The sequence below is a fragment of the Hyla sarda genome, chromosome 11 (assembly GCF_029499605.1).
Source record: "Hyla sarda isolate aHylSar1 chromosome 11, aHylSar1.hap1, whole genome shotgun sequence".
Taxonomy (NCBI): Eukaryota; Metazoa; Chordata; class Amphibia; order Anura; family Hylidae; genus Hyla; species Hyla sarda.
Genome location: NC_079199.1, coordinates 8,206,574 through 8,226,180, shown reverse-complemented (window position 1 = coordinate 8,226,180; position 19,607 = coordinate 8,206,574). Strand labels below are relative to the sequence as shown.

At 44.2% G+C, this 19,607-nt stretch overlaps 2 protein-coding genes across 3 annotated transcripts in view; one reads left to right on the top strand and one right to left on the bottom strand.

Annotated features, from left to right (window-relative positions):
* Positions 1–4,546, bottom strand: part of SOCS4 (suppressor of cytokine signaling 4) — a 41,584-nt gene extending 37,038 nt beyond the window's left edge. Inside the window, exons 1-2 of one of the 2 annotated variants that reach the window (XM_056547081.1) lie at positions 4,531–4,546; positions 3,984–4,054 (exon numbers count right to left, since the gene is read on the bottom strand). In XM_056547081.1, coding sequence (XP_056403056.1) covers positions 3,984–4,037 — 54 coding nt within the window. In that variant the 5' untranslated portion in view covers positions 4,038–4,054; positions 4,531–4,546. Of the gene's footprint in view, positions 1–3,560; positions 3,662–3,983; positions 4,055–4,530 lie in introns of those variants that run through there. The other variant, XM_056547084.1, reaches the window with a different exon arrangement.
* WDHD1 (WD repeat and HMG-box DNA binding protein 1) overlaps positions 3,613–19,607 on the top strand; it is a 64,752-nt gene continuing 48,757 nt past the window's right edge. Inside the window, exons 1-9 of the mRNA XM_056547076.1 lie at positions 3,613–3,748; positions 6,424–6,503; positions 6,892–7,003; positions 7,481–7,632; positions 12,433–12,544; positions 13,538–13,588; positions 13,665–13,760; positions 14,348–14,440; positions 15,823–15,929. Coding sequence (XP_056403051.1) covers positions 6,427–6,503; positions 6,892–7,003; positions 7,481–7,632; positions 12,433–12,544; positions 13,538–13,588; positions 13,665–13,760; positions 14,348–14,440; positions 15,823–15,929 — 800 coding nt within the window. The 5' untranslated portion in view covers positions 3,613–3,748; positions 6,424–6,426. The remainder of the gene's footprint in view (positions 3,749–6,423; positions 6,504–6,891; positions 7,004–7,480; positions 7,633–12,432; positions 12,545–13,537; positions 13,589–13,664; positions 13,761–14,347; positions 14,441–15,822; positions 15,930–19,607) is intronic.

Below are 19,607 nucleotides of genomic sequence, written 5' to 3'. Positions count from 1 at the left end.
ATGTACAGACACGTTGGTGACCTGGGTTATCATCAAAAGTGATCTCCTATGTACAGACACGTTGGTGACCTGGGTTATAATCAATAGTGATCTCCTATGTACAGACACGTTGGTGACCTGGGTTATAATCAAAAGTGATCTCCTATGTACAGACACGTTGGTGACCTGGGTTATAATCAATAGTGATCTCCTATGTACAGACACGTTGGTGACCTGGGTTATAATCAAAAGTGATCTCCTAAGTACAGACACATTGGTGACCTGGGTTATAATCAATAGTGATCTCCTATGTACAGACACGTTGGTGACCTGGGTTATAATCAAAAGTGATCTCCTAAGTACAGACACATTGGTGACCTGGGTTATAATCAATAGTGATCTCCTATGTACAGACACGTTGGTGACCTGGGTTATAATCAATAGTGATATCCTATGTACAGACACGTTGGTGACCTGGGTTATAATCAATAGTGATCTCCTATGTACAGACACGTTGGTGACCTGGGTTATAATCCTGCTTTCTATTCTCTTTGCTTTTTGCAAGGTAATTTGTTTATTTTGATCATCACTTTGTGCCCGGTTCTCCTCCTCGATAATGACAAAGCTTCATCTTTTTCTTGGCGAGGGATCTGGCTTGGGGCCATTTTACCTGTAATGTATGTGGGAGACCAGGGTCAAATCCTGTTTTTCCCTTTTCAATGCTTTTTATCCATTTCTTTTAACCATTTGTTACCTGTTCTCCTCAATAACGACATAAAGAAATCTTCACTGATTTATTAGAGTTAGAGTGATGTACGTTGTATGTGGGTGACCTGGGTTCTAACCATGCTTTACATTTTTTATGCTTGTTAAAAAGGTTTTTATTTTGACCATTACCTAGTGACATGTTCCTCTTCATAATATAATTTAAAAAAAAAAACAACTATTTTTTCAATAGAATTGAAAAAATAGCTGTTTTCATAATTGTATGTGGGTGACCTGGGTTCTAATCCTACATTCCTATGTTTATGCTTGTTACAAGGTAACTTTATGTTGACCATGACCTTGTGACCGCTTCTTCTCCTCTTCAATAACCTTCCCTTATTCCTCAGAGTGGGACCCGGCATAGGGTGCAAAAGCCATTTACATGAATTATACAGTGATCCCTCAACTTACAATGGCCTCAACATACAATAGTTTCAACATACAATGGTCTTTTCTGGACCATTGTAAGTTCAAACCAGACTCAACATACAATGTACAGACAGTCCAGATCTGTGAAACATGTCAATGAACTGACCAATCAGAATGGGCATTCTGTATTACTGAAGCGTATGCACTGACTGGTGGCTGGTAGCGCCCCCTATAGTACATGGAGGTATTACATGTTCTGTACTCTTTACCTGTATTACTGAAGTGTATGTACTGCCTGGTGGCTGGTAGCGCCCCCTATAGTAAATGGAGGTATTACATGTTCTGTACTCTTTACCTGTATTACTGAAGTGTATGCACTGCCTGGTGGCTGGTAGCACCCCCTATAGTACATGGAGGTATTACATGTTCTGTACTCTTTACCTGTACCAAGGTTAGCTTCTCCTTAGGACACCAGTTGAGGGCGACTCTATGTTACTTTTTTAGGACACTGCATGTTCTGTACAGGACCCCGAAGAAGCTCCTGTCCTCTACATAGACCAGTGCTTCTCAAGCAGGGTGCCCCCAGCTGTTGCAAAACTACAACTCCCAGTATGCCCGGACAGCCTTTGGCTGTCCGGGCATGCTGGGAGTTGTAGTTTTGCAACAGCTGGAGGCTCCCTGCTTGGGAAACACTGACATAGACAGTGATTACAGCTCCCAGCAGATCTTTCTTACTTTTATATGTAAGGATTTGCTTTATCTATATTAGTTATCTACTTATTTTTATTTAATTCTCACTTTTTCCTATTTTTGGATGACATTTTGGTGCCTTTAGAACCAATTACCAGGTTTCCATAGAGTTCTGGTCTCAACATACAATGGTTTCAACATACAATGGTCGTCCCAGAACCGATTAATATTATAACTTGAGGGACCACTGTATTGGGTTCTACCCCTGCTTCCCCTATTCTTAGCTAGTTAAATGTAATTTTTTATTTATTTTTTACCACGACCTTCTGACACATTCTGCTCCTTGATAATGTCATTGAGGTCCCACTTATGTTTCAGCGCAGGAGCAGTTTGTATACATTGTATGTGGGTGACCTGGGTTCTAATACTACTTTCCTATTTTTATGTTTGTTACAAAGTGACCCATTCATTGTCAGTGTGGTGTTGTCCCAGCAGCTCCTTGGCTCCTCCCTCCTGACATGAAGTTGTGTAGTCCTCTCATTGTCAATGGGGTGTTGTCTCAGCAGCTTCTTGGCTCCTCATTCTCTCCTTACAGGAAGTTGTGTAGTCCTCTCATTGTCAATGGGGTGTTGTCTCAGCAGCTCCTTCTTCTCTCCTTACAGGAAGTTGTGTAGTTCTCTCATTGTCAATGGTGTGTTGTCTCAACAGCTCCTTGGCTCCTCCCTCTCTGATAAGAAGTTGTATAGGCCGCTCAATGTCAGTGTGGTGTTGTCCAAGCTCCCCAGCTGCTCCCTATGTTCTGACACAACCCATCATCCTCTGCTGTCTCAGGAGGCGTGGCTGGATGTTGTCTCTGAGATCTAGCCCTGCCCCCTGAGCGATGTCATCACCTCTGACCAGCCCCTCCAGCTACATCACCATCCTCCTGTCATATACAGATATATCTTTATCGGGACATTTATGGAAGAACGAGGTGTCATTACAGCACGCTGCCTCATGCTGAACAATTCAACAGGCAAAGGAGCAGACAGGGAATGCATACATAAGGTGCTGCAATCTCAATAATTGTGCGATAGTCTGCTGTGAAATTAGATGTTCTGCAACAGCTCTGTGAGGAAACCGGTCAGGATTGCTGGGGGGGGGGGGGGGGGGTTAGTAGGCAGGGTAGTTGGACTGTGATGAAGATATGATGAAAAGCAATGAATTCTGGGAATTGTAGTACTGAACAACTGCTCAAATAAATAGATTTTTGGTGATTTAATAACTGGAGTAGTCAGGTTAGCAATGCTATATGCTTCAGCAACATTTTTTTTATGTCTTTTTACCTAATGTTGCAGGCAGCAGAATATTGTGCTAATTCAGGACCAGACCACTAGGGGGCAATAAAGGTCTCTCTCTCCCCCCCCCCCCCCCCCTGGTCCCTGTCCTTTATAGCAGTGTTACCCAACCAGGGTGCCTCCAGCTGCTGCAAAACAGCTGGAGGCACCCTGGTTGGAAAACACTGTTCTATAGCGCAGTGTTTCCCAACCAGGGTGCCTCCAGGTGTTGCAAAACTACAACTCCCAGAATGCCTGGACAGCCTTCGGCTGTCCAGGCATTCTGGGAGTTGTAGTTTTGCAACAGCTGTAGGCACCCTGGTCGGGAAACACTGCTATAGCGTATAGTCACAACCGCCATAAAGGACTAATGAAAGAAAGAAGTTTCTAAACGAAAGCATCCAGCAATAAAACAGTTAACAAGGCGGAGGCATTCCCTACCCATGACGTCACCACCAGACTCCCAGCGAAGCCCTCACCGGTGGCATGATTTCCGAAAGCGAGGTTTGAAACGCTCGGCCGTGGAACGCGTTTCCGCTTCCGGCCTCCTGTCACACAGTTTTCCCGCCAACTGCTGGAAACCTACCCGCGAAAGTTGAAAACGCGGAGAGAGGAGCCGCAGACGCCCGGTACGTGTCCAGTGCAGCCACTTTTTGTGGGTTATTTTTAATTTTTGTGTGAAATCTACCCTCTGTGTGTATTATGTGGGGGTCTACTGATTGTGGGGGCATCCTCTGGGGGGCGTCCAGTGTCTCAGAGCCGTTTTATACCACAGGGTGGGTTTTTGTGAGGAGAATATGTGGGAATGTGTTATATTGTGTTGGGTTTTTACCCATTTTCCATTTATTTGTTAATTTTACTTACACTATGGGTATAAAAGTCATCATAACTACTGGAGGCAATCAAAATGGATTCCATCACCACGGAAATCGTATCTGTAGATAATGCGAATGGAAAACGTCACCCCTGGTAGTTTTCATCATGGTGACGGGGGCTGAAATAATTTTAAGATGGTGTGAATTTCATCCTCTGTTAATTTAACCACCTTAAATCCAAAAAATGTTGCTGCTCGTTTCTAAAACCTTTTAATTAGAAATATGTTGGCTATTTTGGAGGAAAAAAAAATAGTGCAGTTGCCCATAGCAACCGATGAGGCTGCAACTTTGATTTCCAAATTTAGGTGACAGCACATTGGTTGCTATGGTAACTGTCACTGTTTTGAGAAATCATTGTCATTTTTTTTTTTTTTGCGTCTCATAAAACTAGAAATGATGCAGATTGTAGGAGACATTATTGGCGCAGTAAACGCAGCACAAACTAATGGTGTATTTGTTTTTAAAATTTAAGAACATGGGGTAGAAAGTGGGCGGGGCTTCATAAAAATCTAAGGTGCCATATCTCAGGAACTAACCCGGCACAAACGCTGATTTTTGCGGCACAAACGAATGGTGTTTGCAAACATGGGGTGCCAACTTCACACAGGTTGTGTGGACTTATGGTTTAAAGCAGCGTTTCCCAACCCAGTCCTCAAGGCACACCAACAGTCCAGGATTTTAATATTTCCCTGTTCTATTCCAATGGAGTAACTGAAAAAACCTGGAATGTTGGTGTGCCTTGGGGACTGGGTTGGGAAACACTGGTTTAAAGGGAACCAATCATCAGATTTTGGCCGGCAGCGACGCCCCCTCCGCATGATTTATGGGCAGCGTCATCGTTCCGCTCACTAAACAGATGGAGCAGAGCGATGACGCGGCCCATCAATCAAGCGGAGGGGGCGTCGCTGCCGGCAGAAGAACGGGAGTAGGTGAGAAGAGCTCCCGCCCAGGTGACTACTTACGGCCGTCGCGGTGACTAGTTTATAACTTCATATTTTCACCATCCCTGGAGGCAGGAGCGTCCCCCGGGAATGGTGAAAATAAAGATTTTACTCTATATAACGCTTTACCAAGCGTTATATAGGGTAAAATCTGATGATTGGTTCCCTTTAAAGGGGGTTGTTCAGACATCAGGTAAAATGCTGCAGAAGCGTCTAGCATTGCTCTCCAGTCTTCGGTGTCTTCGTCCTTTAGTTCCTGGTTTAGCAGTTTCTCTGCACTACAATTCCCAGAATGCATTGCTTTCCCTCAGCTCTTCATCACAGTCCTCCATCCTGCCAGTTTCCTGCCCAGAGCTGATGCAGACCATCTCATTTCACAGCAGACTATCGCGTAGTGAGGTTGCAGCACCTGCTGTATTTATTACCTGTCTGTTTTTTTGTCTGTGTGATAAAAAAAATTAAAAAATTATATATATATATATATATATATATATATATATATATATATATATATAATGTCAGGAGGTGGGGCTAGAGCTCAGAGACAAGATCCTGCTATACCTTCCTAAGACAGAAGAGAATTATGTTGTCTCAGGGTAGAGGGAGGAACCAGCGATCTGCTGAGACAACCCCACACTGACAATAGGAGGACAACACAACTTCCTGTCAGAAGAGAGGGGGGGGGGGGGGAGGGGAGCTAAGAAGCTGCTGAGACAACACGCTGACAATAGGACAACACAACTTTTTGTCAGGAGAGAGTGAAGAGCCAGACACACACAATGAAAGGAGTACACAACCGGTCAGGAGAGAGGGAGGAGCCAGCGAGCTAATAATAAAAATGCATATGTAGAAATTCTTGTCTAAGGTTTCCAACACCCCTTCCTGTCATTCGCATTTCTTGGTAGATATTTATGAACGTGTCTCCTCTCAGCCGTACTATGTTTGTATGTAACCCTAATGAACTGAGTGCGGTCTTCTGATTCACCACGCTCTGCTTTTTTTCGTATGTATACTTTATATTAAAGGGGTACTCCGGTGCAAAACATCTTATCACCTATCAAAAGCATGTTAGATCGTGGGGGTCCCGCAGCTGGGGACCAACCCAATTTCCGGCCTGGCGGCGGCAGCAGCATATGGAACACGGAAGCGTTGAGCTCCCGTGTTTTGTGACGTCACGCCCCACTCCATCATGTCACGCCTCCTCCCATAGACCTGAATAGAGGGAGCGCGGCAGCTGTAGTCGCTAGTTATCCGGCATGGAATCCCCGCGATCGAACATCTTATCCCTATGATAGGGAATAAGATGTTTTGCGCCGGAGTACCCTTTTAAGGAATTCAAAGTCCTGAAAAATACAACTATGCGTAAGAGAAATGGACTGGACATAGTCACTAACAGACTACATAGCGTATGTATTCTAGTGTCAGCCCCTTTTTAAAGTGAATCCAGCCTAAACTAGACTTGTGATTTTTTTTACATTCATCTTTTAGGATATGCCTGCCAAAAAGAAGCCCATGCGATATGCTCACCTCGAAGGACACACAGATGTCTGTTTTAATGAAACTGGAAGGTAAAGATCTTTACTCGTTGTTATCCCTTTAATGCAGTATTTTCCAAATGGTGTTCCTCCAGCTGTTGCAAAACTACAACTCCCAGCATGCTCGGACAACTCCCAGGCATGTTGGGAATTGTAGTTTTGCAGCAGCTGGAGACACACTGTTTGGAAAACTCTGCCTTAAATTGAACAGTGTTACAAAACAGCTGTTGCAAAACTACAACTCCCAGCATGCCTGGACAGCCTTTGGCTTTCTGGGCATTCTGGGAGTTGTAGTTTAGAAGCAGTTGGAGACACACGGAGGAACATAGCTGACACTGTTTCTCAATCACTTTGACATCTTACCATAGTTTGCTTGAAGACCGGATCTGCCGTAGATAACATTTCTGTGTGTGTTTCTCAGCTGTCTGGTGACCTGCGGCAGTGACGGAGACATTCGCATCTGGGAAAACATAGAGGACGATGACCCCAAGTCCATCAACGTTGGAGAAAAGGCATATTCGTTTGCTTTAAAAGTATGTTTGTTTTTTTGTTAGTCTTCAATTTACTGTAATGTTTCTAAGGCTGTATTCACATTCACATCAGTGGCCATGTCAGGAATGTCCATCACAGATTCTGTAATATTTGATGGAGGCAATAGCGCAATTTAGGAAGATGTAAGTTATACACTCGCCATATTGTCTTAGGTTGTAGAGTACAGGCAATCTCCAATAATCGTGTGTGTGTAAGCATAAAACCAGAGCGAAAAGGGTTCAGGTGCTCAGGTCCTTCAAATGTTAGCAATTGCATGATTTTGGGTTACGGACCTGATCTGTCACACAGTAAAAGTATCAAATGAGTTTTCATGGAATAGCCACATAATTGCAACTGATTAGTAAATGGAAAAGTGTGTGTGTGTGTGTGTGTGTGTGTGGGGGGGGGGGGGGGGGGGGTCTTGCCAGGGGTTGCCTACATCTTTTTTTGCATTATTGTATTATTCTGTTTTTTGCCAGAATGGAAAAGTTGTTACTGCAGACTCCAACAATGCAATTCATATGCATACATTTCCAGCTGGGGACCCGGATGGCATTTTGACGCGGTTCACTACCAATGCCAACCATGTGGTCTTTAACTCCGATGGCACTAAGATTGCAGCTGGTTCAGGGTAAGGGGTGATCATTTATACATTATACATAGATGATGTTAACTAAATTAAAATTTTGTATGATTTAAGCTTTTTTTTCCACCATACATACAAGATAGAGGATACATATAGGATTCCAGAGTGCTTTCCTGCTGTGGTCAAGTGTGTGCACATACGCTTCATTTGTTGTCTGTTGGACTGCCAAAGATAGCCCCTATCTATGTTCGTCAGTCCTAAAGACAATTAATAGAGAGGCAGTGAGTATACCCGACTGCAGCTCCATTTACTTGGGAGCCTTAGGAGTTTAGCTTTCAGGATTGTCAGCGGGAGGGGGGGTGGTTGTGTCTATTCCACAGCGCTGTTCAGACTGGGCTGAACCTGGCTTGTTTTTTACCTATGTTTACTAACCCTGATAATGCGTTCGCCCTGTTCTGTCGATTAAAATTTTTAATCCATACAATTTTTTTTATTGTGCATAAAGAAGCCAAGGAAAGATGGAAAATCTCCAAAAGGCATCAAATTACAGATTAGACATTCTTATAATATGTCAACAAAAGTTAGATTTTATTTCCATCATTTCACTTTCAAAATAACAGAAAAAAAAAATGGCGTCTGCAAAAGTTTGGGCACCCTGCAGAGTTTATAGCATGCACTGCCCCCTTTGCAAAGCTGAGACCTGCCAGTGTCATGGATTGTTCTCAATCATCATCTGGGAAGACCAGGTGAAGTCAATCTCAAAGGTTTTAAATGCCCAGACTCATCTGACCTTGCCCCAACAATCAGCACCATGGGTTCTTCTAAGCAGTTGTCTAGAAATCTGAAACTGAAAATAGTTGACGCTCACAAAGCTGGAGAAGGCTATAAGAAGATAGCAAAACGTTTTCAGATGTCAATATCCTCTATACGGAATGTAATTAAGAAATGACAGTCATCAGCAACAGTGGAAGTTAAAGCAAGATCTGGAAGACCAAGAAAAATATCGGACAGAACAGCTCGCAGGATTGTGAGAAAAACAATTCAAAACCCACGTTTGACTGCACAATCCCTCCAGAAAGATCTGGCAGACACTGGAGTTGTGGTCCACTATGCCACTATAAAGAGATACTTGTACAAATATGGTCTTCATGGAAGAGTCATCAGAAGAAAACCTCTTCTACGTCCTCACCACAAAAATCAACGTTTGAACTTTGCATATAAGCCTGGTGCATTTTGGAAAAAAGTTCTGTGGACCGATGAGGTTAAAATTGAACTTTTTGGCTGGAATGAGCAAAGGTACATTTGGAGAAGGGGAAAAAATGTAATGAAAAGAACCTCTGTCCAACTTAAGCATGGGGGTGAATCAATCATGCTTTGGGGTTGTATTGCAGCCAGTGGCACAGGGAACATCTCACGAGTAGAAGAAAAAATGGATTCAATAAAATGTCAGCTAATTTTGGATGCTAACTTAATGCCATCTGTGAAAAAGCTGAAGTTAAAGAGAGGATGGCTTCTACAAATGGATAATGATCCTAAACACACCTCGAAATCCACAGGGGATTACATCAAGAGGCGTAAACAGAAGGTTTTGCCATGGCCTTCACAATCTCCTGACATCAACATAATTGAAAATCTATGGATAGACCTTAAAAGAGCAGTACATGAGACAGCCCAGAAATCTCAAAGAACTGGAAGACTTTTGTAAGGAAGAATGGGCAAAGATACCTCACACAAGAATTGAAAGACTCTTGGCTGGCTACAAAAAGCATTTACAAGCTGTGATACTTGCCAAAGGGGGCAGTACAAGATAATAACTCTGCAGGGTGCCCAAACTTTTGCAGATGCCATTTTTTTGCTTTCTGTTATTTTGAAAGTGTAAATGATGGAAATAAAATCTAAATTTTGGTGACATATTATAAGAATCTCAAATCTGTAATTTGATGCCTTTTGGAGATTTTTCCATCTTTCCTTGGCTTCTTTATGCACATTAATACAAATTTTTACCTGGGTGCCCAAAGTTTTGATCCCCACTGTGTGTTTCTTTTCTGCAGTTTAGTTTTTAAATAAATTTTAAATAACCTTTTAATGATAACTTGAGAAGTTCATAAAAGAAAATGTAAAAGATTCATCAATATTTCCAGCTGTAGGCTGAGATTTTCATGGGTGGAGAAATATTTATTCATTTTCTCAGTCCTACTCTGACATCCCTGTGCACTTTCTCCTTTGTAAACATCAAAATCCTGCAAAATCCTCGCCATCCTGCGCCCCTGCATCTAGGGGCCCCTCTTGGAGCTATTTGTGATCTGGGAAGCCATACGGGCAGAGGGTAGGCCCTGAAGCCCCGGCCTTTTCTGCTAACTGCCTGTCCGGCTCATGGTCCTCTGCCTTGGATCGGAGCGCTGATCTGCCTTACCTATGAGGCTCCTGTGTGGAGAGGTGTTGAGAGGAGTGCCAGGACCAGCTGCTGTCTGTGCAGCCGCACCCGCTTGCCTGCCTGTCCGCCCACCATCTTTGGATGCCGGCTCCTGGGCCCTGCGATTTACCCTTACTGCCGGAGGAACCGCGGGACCCCATGAAGAGGGTGGAGAACCGGAACACCTGTATCGTCGGGGGATCGCCCGGCGGGCTTGGAGCGGTGAAGGAGGTGAGGGAGCACTGCAGTTGCGGCACTGGCTGCCGCCATTATCCATCTCCGGACGGCACACTGGCTGCTTGCATATCATCCTGAGGAGCCTGCATATAGAAGACGCCTATCTGTGGTGAGCTGCATTGGGGGAGACGGTAGGGCTTTTCTATAACGTACCCCTTGCAGTGATGTGGTGCATTTCTGGTGCTGGACATCCCTGAGGCCATGTGTACCCATATTGCTTGTCCCCCTCCTGCACTAGTGACTGCCGTTTATACCACTTCTTACTGACGTGGGCACAGTCTCTCTCTATATCACCTGGCCACAGGGGGGCTGCCCCCTACTATACTGGACTTTTGTGCTTCTGCCTGTCCTTATACTGAGGACAGCTGAGTGCTATTTGGGGTGCAGTGACCTCCACCTCAGAACTTGGTGTTCTCCCTGTCTTCCAACTGTTGCTGGTCTGTGCTGGGGCTGTGTCCTTGCCTGTTTTGTGCCATTCCTACAATTCATCCTGCTGTGTATCTTTTCTATTACAACTCATGGCCGCTAATAAGTGGAAGAAGAACAAGAATGGGGCTGGCGCATCACATCCCATGTCTGCTAACTTGGGCACGTTAGGTTCGACGGGGAGATTGTTCATGACACGTCATGGAGGTCGGGTCCCACTCCACATCCTTGAGATTGGTGCTCTTACTAGACCTCCTGACTCCTCTCCCACCACCCATCTTTTGTGCAAACTGTGGGGTCACACGCGTAAACTATTGGGATTCACTGGTTGCACTAAATTTACACCGCTGTGGTGTAACCCTGGCCTGACTGGTTTTTACTCTTTTACGGATGCTGGCTTTTGGGAGAGGAAGGGACTGTGTAGCTTGGAGCAATTTGTGGTCCAGGGAGTAGTCCGATCATTTGGGGACCTGCAGGAGGAGTTTGCCTTGCCGCATTCTTCCTTTTATAGGTATTAACAGCTTCGCCATGTATACGAGACGCAGTGTAGGTCCCTATCGTTGGTAATTCATTTTAATAGGGTTGTGGATTTGTGGTTACATAAAAAAAATCTGTTTATCTCGTGGTTGAATGGAGAATTGTTGAGCTTCCATCATGACAAATTCCCTTTAACTGTTCATGGCAAATGGGAGAGGGATCTTGGAGTTATGTCTGACGAGGAGTGATCCACTGTGCTGGCACTGACTCCATACCTATCTTTGTCCGAATCTAATCAGTTGTCCCAGCTCTTATTCCTGCATAGAGTATATAAAACTCCAGTGTTCTCGCCAGGATTGGGGTCAGATCTGATTCTGCATGTCCGCGATGTGGTAGGTTGGAGGCACACCTGGTGCTATGATGTGGGACTGCCCCCTTTTAGATGCTTATTGGCGGGAGGTGCTTCATCTTATCCGGACGGTGTATGGGGTGACTCTATCTAGAATCCATAAGGTGTGTCTGCTTGGTCTCATTAGTTGTGGACAGGAACCCTCTTTGGTGATTGGCATCCTACGGGTTCTCTATCAGGCCCGGAAGTTGATTGCTCAATACTAGATTAGACTCACTCTCCCAGATGTGTCAGATTTGATTGCCAGAGTTAAATTTATAGTTAGACTGGAGAGGGGAATTTATATTAATTGAAGGATGGAAAGGAAGTTTGACTGTATCTGGGGTCCCTGGGTGCGTAAAGTTGACCCTGTTTGAGATGAGACGTAGATGTTAGTCTTTGTGTTCCCTGTTTGGGTTCAAAGCTGGGATGATGTGTAGGGTATGAGGTTTGTTTGTGTGTGTGCTTTCCGTTTGGTCTCTGTACTGGATGTCTTCTGACGTGGTGCCCGGCGTGCTTCTACAACTTTTCTGTTCCATCGAGGTCTCCTACTGGGAGACCGTGTCCTGCACACCCACTTTCCTTGATTTGTATGCTTTACATTACAGTTTTTCTGTTTTATAACTGCCTGGTATTTTTGGTATGAGATGGACTGTTTGTTTGGGGGGGGGAGGGTGTTGATGGGGTGGGTGGCTAGGGTTGTGGCTTTTTTATTACAATTTTTATTTGTGTTTTAAAAATTTCAATCAAAATTATCTGATAAAAAAAATAAGAAAAAAATAAAATTACTCTCCTCCGTTTGGATGGAATCGGAAAACAAAAACGTGTGCTATTTTTAAATCAATTCTATGCAATCTTCTATAAAAACTTTACCTACACTAATTGTAGTCAATTTTTATTGTAGGGATTTCTTGATAAAAGTTGTGCAGGTGGAAGACAGCAGTGTACAGAAGACTCTGCGTGGACACAGCGCTCCTGTATTAAGTGTTGCCTTTGATCCTAAGGATGAGTATTTGGTAGGTTTTGTTTGATACACTAAACCGGTGTTCTGCAAACTTACTATCCAGCCGTTAAACTGTGATGTTTTCAAGTGTACTTCCAGAGTTGCACAAGTCCTGTAAATTAAAAAGGGCTTGTGCATGGAACTCGCTGGGCATTGCTTGGTTACCTCTGTAAACACAACCACCCAGCATGAGCTGCGTCTCTCGGTGGCAAACTGTGTTGAACTCATGGCAACACAATTCTGGAGCTCCATGGCTTGCTAGGAGTTCATTTCACAGCTGCTAAAGAGCCACAAGTTGCACACCACTGCCTACTATTCCCTAAATTTAGACTGCAGGTATCGAAGACATATAGGCTTGGATGTGCTGAACCCAATCCATCTCTAAAACAAGCAGTAAGAAGCACTTGTCTTAAAGCTGTTGGAAATCTTATAGACTTTCAATAAATCAATAGATATTACATTCTGCTTTTCAAGGAGAGGTTATCAGTGCAGAGTGGTGGAAAATGGTGCCCAATTGTTTTGAGTGATTGGTAAGGACCTCAGAACCCCACTGATCCTATGTTCTGACATTTCAGATGTTTCTTAAAATGATAGTTGTACAATGGATTGTGTAGAAAAGATTATGGTTAACACAGGGTTAATGTTAGATTGTGTTTTGTGTTTGCAAAACACTGTGAAATGCTGCTTGTCTGTGTATATGTAGTCAGCCTGTAGCTTTGCAGCCATTGTAGACTTATTGGTGCCAGCATGTCTGATTGGGCTAGATCAGTGGTCTCAAATAAGGCCAGCAGTAAGCCTATAGGGTTACACTGGGCTGTAAAGATCCTTTAGTCAGATTAGGTTTAAATCCTTAGAAAAATTGCCCTCTCCATGTCGAATCTTTCATCTTTGTGCTGAAATCCTGTTAAAATGGCTCAGAGTTATAGAAATAACACTATACTCACTAGATGTCTTAATACATACTTTGTTTTATGGGTTAAATCCAATCTTTGTTCTACTTTTAAAGGCCTCTTCGGGATGTGATGGGACAGTAAGAATTTGGAACATTGAAGAGCAGGTCAGTTTAATGTCCACACTTTTTTCTTCACAACTGGGAAGCTCCTGAATTGTGATAGAGTTGCTTTTTTTTATAGGTTTGTGAAGTTAATCTGTCTATTCTACCAAAATGCAATGATGTTATCAACGCCAAGTCTATTTGCCGTCTGTCATGGCAACCAAAGAATGGAAAGGTAAGCTGACGGATAAGTGCGTACTTGATTTAAAGGAGATCTCTGACGAAAAATAATTTATCCCCTATCCACAGGGGATAAGTAGCTGAATGCTGGGGGTCCAACTAATGGAGCTCCCTAGGATCACCGTGACAGGTCCCAGCCCTCAATGAGGAGCGCGTGCTGCTGCCGGCATGTGCTCCATTCATTCCTATGGGAGTGCCGAAATGACCAGAGTACAGCTCTTGGGCATCGTTGGCGATCCCTTAAAAATTAATGGAGCACGTGCCGTCTATCGGTAGAGGACACATGCTCCTCACTGAGAGCATCAATGTCCCATCCCAGTGATTGCTGGGGGCCCCACTGGTCGGACCCCCACGAGATCAGCTACGGAGTATTCTTTTAACGAATAAGACAATGTATGTTAACATGGCTATAATGTCAGTGTATTACATTTATCGTTTTTTGTGCATTTTTTTTTATTTACTAATTTGAAGGTTTTATAATGGAGTATTGAAAATCTCTTAAAATTTTTCATTGCACCTGTGTGTTTAGTAACTCTATCTTAGAGTAGTTGTAACATGTATTCTAATTCATCATCTCCACAGTTGCTTGCTGTTCCAGTTGATAAATCAATTCAGTTTTATGAGAGGGATGCGTGGATGATGAGCTTCTCCTTATCTGATGATTTCATAACTCAGGTAAATATAGAATATGGGCTCAGTCTTTTGTTCCTTAGTAAGTAACTGCAGGGACATGGTGTGTCGCCATGCTATAGATGGGGATATATGTTACCCTTAATGCTGCGCATCTTTGAGAGAATACCTACATATCATGACTTGCAATGGGGCATGCCACAACTTTTTTAACAGAAATCAAAAGTAATTTGTCCATGCACATTAGGGGATCGGAGTATTCCCACAGTTGGAGCACTGTTGTATTGTACAGCCCTACTTTTGCTGTCAGTATAATGGTTGCAGGGACAGAACCTCAGCAAGAGCATCATAACAAAAACGTATGACATGGTGCAGAAACGAGCATCCACCTGTAACATACATTGTTGCCATGTATCATTAAGGGGTTAAATTTGCTTTTCTAAGCCTGATACTTATTTCCTAAACCATCTGTAGAATAATGATAAAACCATCTTGTGGGTGTTCTGTCATTTCACACATCACTACACTGGGAGCCTTTTATTTGGTTGTTTTGTCACATGTTTCCTGAGTGATGGCTGTGAGATCTGTCATTAACTCTGAGTAAGATGTTATTTAGCATCTTGGCTGTTCAGGAAGCTAAAATACAACACGGCTTATGTGACTGACTAGTTAATGCCGGTATTCCGTTTTTTGAACACTACAATTAACCTCGGATACTTGGAGCAATTGTTATAAAAGAAAACTGTCATCAGTGTCACCACACTAACCTGATGCTAAAGGTGTGTAGTGCAGGTGACACTGATGATAACCATACTGACCTGTCCCTGTCCCGTTTTCCCACTATCTTGCTCTGCATCTTCCGCTCCGTCGGCGGGCTTGAAGCACGGGCAGAGCTTCCTGACCTCACCGCTGCTGTTTCTCTGCTACCCTCTGTAAGCAGGCCTGGGGAAACAGCAGTGGTGACGACGGGAAGCTCTGTCCATGCCCCAAGCCCGCTACCGGAACGGAAGATACAGAGCAAGATAACGGTACCACAACATGGGAACAGGTAAGTATCAATGTCACCCGCACTAGACACCACTACCAAGAGGTTAGTGCTTATATGGGGATTTTAGGTTAGGTTATATGGGGATTTTCTCCTGCTTTAGACGGTTCCTAAAATGGACAGTAGAGGTCAGCAGAAAAGCATTTCCTCTGTAGTGTACAGCCCCTAAAATATACTGGAAGGATTACGTTTTTTTAATAGAAGTAATTTACAAATCTGTTTAACTTTCTGGCACCAGTTGATTAAAAAATTTCCACCGGTGTGCCCCTTTAAATTCCGCAGTATGAATGGATAAATGGATTAACTGTAAACCCATTTTGACCAATGTTAGATTCAGATTTGTAATCTACACACTATATTTTCATCTTTTTCTGCACCCTAGCCTCTGAATGCAGTGACCTGGTCTCCCTGCGGAAAGTTTATCATTGCTGGAAGTATCGATGGCTGTATTGTGGCTTGGAATGTGACAAGCAAAGTCTGCTTGGAAAGGTAACGTTGCTGTATTCTATCCTGTAATTTTCAATGCTGAGCATATCCCATAAGAAGGAGCTCGCAATAATGTTACTGCGAACCAAAGTCTGTTTTGACGTTAGTTTTCCAGCATAGTAAATGTCCTTCACTACTACATTTATATAGCTTATTTGAAGACTAAAGGGGAGATTTAGCAAAATATGTGTAGAGGAAGAGTGGTGTTGCCCATAGTAACCAATCCGATCGCTTCTTTAATTTTTAACTAAGCCTTTGAAAATAAGAGAAGCAATCTGGTTGGTTGATATGGGCAATTTCACCACTTTTCCTCTACACAGGTATTGATAAAACTACCCCTAAATCTTGAATCATAGGCCATTTTTTGGTTTCCTCCATGTCCATACCAGTGTATTTAACCTCTTAATGACCACGGACTTAAATGTACATCCTGGTTTGGCAGTACTTCGCGCACCAGGATGTACATTTACGTCCTGTGTATGACCGCGAGCATCGGAACGGTGCTCACATCATACACGGCAGGTCCCGGCTGCTAGCCGGTAATGGCCCGCCGGTAATGGCCCGCCGGTAATGGCCGACATCCGCGATCGCGCGGATGTCCGTTATTAACCCCTCGGATGCCGTGATCAATACAGATCACGGCATCTTTGGCAGTGCGGTACTTTAAATGGATGATCGGATCGCCCGCAGCGCTGCCGCGGCGATCCGATCATCCAGCATGGAGGCCGGAGGTCCCCTCACCTGGCTCTGGCCGTCTCCTGGGGTCTTCTGCTCTGGTCTGTGATCAAGCAGACCAGAGCAGAAGATCACCGATAATACTGATCGGTGCTATGTCCTATGCATAGCACTGAACAGTATTATCAATCAAATAATTGCTATAGATAGTCCCTTATGGGGACATAAAAAATGTTAAAGAAAAAAAAAAAAGTGAAAAATCCCCTCCCACAATAAAAATTAAAATTGTCAGTTTTTCCCATTTTACCCCCAAAAAGCGTAAATTTTTTTTTTTATAAACATATTTGGTATCGTGGCGTGTGTAAATGACCGAACTATCAAAATATAATAATGAGGGAATAGCGTAAACGTAAAAAATAAAAAAAGGTCCCAAATGCTTTTTTTGTCTAATTTTATTCTACATTTTTTTTAATGATCTAAGTTTTATATATGCAAATGTGGTATCGATAAAAAGTACAGATGACGGCGCAAAAAATGAGCCCTCATACCGCCTTATATGCGGAAATATGAAATAGTTAAAGGTGGTCAAAATAGGGCGATTTTAGATTACTGATTTTGTAGAAAAAGTTTTTTATTTTTTTATTTTAAGCGGTACAAAAATATAAAAGTATTTAGCCATGGGAATCATTTTTATTGTATTGACCCACAGAATAAAGAACACATGTCATTTGTGGTTTTCATTAAAATTTCCTCACAAAAAAAATATTTTTTTGGGTTCGCCATACATTTTATGGTAAAAGTACAATTGGTAACGCAAAAAACAAGCCCTTATATGGGTCTGTAGATGGAAATATAAAAGAGTTATGGATTTTAGAAGGCGAGGAGAAAAAAAAGAAAATTCGAAAATAAAATTGGCCTGGTCCTTTAAGGGTTAATGTGTAAGAGACCATTAAACTGTTAAACCAGGCAAGATTATGTTTAAAGGATGTATATTAAAAGGGATTGTCCACATTTCTATTACAAACGGCTGACAATGTTATAAAAAACCCAAGGAAGAAATACTCCTCTCACCAGTCATCTATCGCTCCTGGGCTGACACCTTCCATGTGTCCTCTGCCATGTTATTGGCTGCAAAAGTAAAGGGACAAGCGCTCCATAGAGTAGTAACGTTTAAAATCCCATGGTGAGTAGGATATATAAATTAAGTGCTCACCCTGGATGGTTGTGTAGCTTCATACACAACAATGATAATACCGTGTAATCGTAGGTCGTCTGCTGCCCTCCGGTAGGTTTATGGCATTAGCAGAGTTAGCTTCAAGAGAACCCGGCTCAACGGCGCTGATTGACCACAACAGGTGTATGAATAAAAGGAGGATTTATTGACCAAGATGCAACGCATTTTGCTGCGCATGCGCAGCGAAACGAGTTGTATCTTGGTCAATAAATCCTCCTTTCTCGGTCGGAAACCATTGGGGCACACAGACAGTGGGGTATATGCTCTTGCCGCTAGGAGGCGCTGACACTAAGCATACAAAAAAAGTCGACCCCTCCCGGCAGGCTATACCCCGCCTATTGGCCCTGAGCTTATCAGTGACTTCTGCCTTGGAATGGTCATCCCTGCGAGGCTCTCCCAGGGGCTCGCGCTCCTTGTCCCCGGACCCACTATTCCTCCGCACTTCTAAGCGCGCTAAGGTAGTTCCCTCTGGCTCCACACGGGAGCAGGTCCAGTGTGGCCCCTCGTTTCGCCAGTCTCGCTCCCACTCTCCGGCCCTCGGGTGTACCCCAGGCTCCAGGGGCCATTCTCCTGGTCATTGTTCTAGGTCCCTGTGCTCTCATCCCAGGTCTCCCTTTCCCCCGTCGAGGGCTGCCTCCGCAGACTCCCGTTCTCCAGGGGAAGCAGTGGACGAAGGCTCAGATTCCGCCTCGGATCATGAGGATTATTCTACAAAGTCCAATGTGGTGGACGGTTTAGTGTCAGCCATAAGGGACACTTTTCATCTGGTGGATCCTGGAGCTTCGGATCCAGATCCAGAAGTCTCCTTTCGCCCCTCACGGCATGCTTCCAAGGCGTTTAGCTCTCATGCAGAATTTGACGCCTTGCTGGACACAGCTTGGAAACACCCTGTGAGGCAATTTCAGGGTATCAAGAAGGTTCAAACACGTTTTCCCTTGCCTCAGGACCTAGTTGCCAAGTGGACGGTTACACCCAAGGTTGACCTGCCGGTTTCCAGCCTGTCCAAGTCCACAGCGTCCCTTAAGGATCCTGCTGACAAGAAGATGGAAAATTTGGCGAAGTCCACATTTGAAGCTGTTGGGTCCTCATTACTCCCCACTTTTGCTTCCACCTGGGTGGCCAAGGCAGTGTGAGTTTGGGCTTCCCAGCTTCGCCAGGGGGCCCTTGCTGGAATTTCCAGGGAGGAACTGGCAGAAGCGTCTCTCCAGCTTCCCAAGGGGGCGATTTCCTTTGCTCAGCCACTTTGGAATCTGCTCGCTGCTCGGCCTTTGCTTCGGCCAACTTGGTTGCCATTCGTCTCGCCATGTGGCTGAAAGTGTGGGACACCGACGCTGCGTCGAAGAGGTCTCTGACGGAGTTACCCTTCTCAGGTTCCTGCCTCTTCGGGAAACGGTTGGATGAGATTATTTCTGAAGCTACGGGAGGTAAGAGTTCTCTGCTTCCACGGAATAGATCTCGGCGCGCCGACCCCCGCTGGAAGGCGGCTTCCTTTCGGTCTACGGCTCCGGGTCGCCCCTCCAAGCAGGCGCAACCTCCCCCTCGTAGAGCACCCTCCTTCAAGGCACGTCTATCATATAGGTCGGACAACCGATCTGGCAGTTTTGCAGCCAAATCGGGTACCCGTAAGCCTGCCTCGTCCTGTACGGGCGCCCCCACCCGCGTCGTTTGCTCGGGTGGGAGGTCAGCTGTCTCTTTTCCAGGACATCTGGCTGTCTCAGGTCCAGGACTCCTTGGTACGAGACTTTATTTCAGGAGGCTACCGCATAGAATTT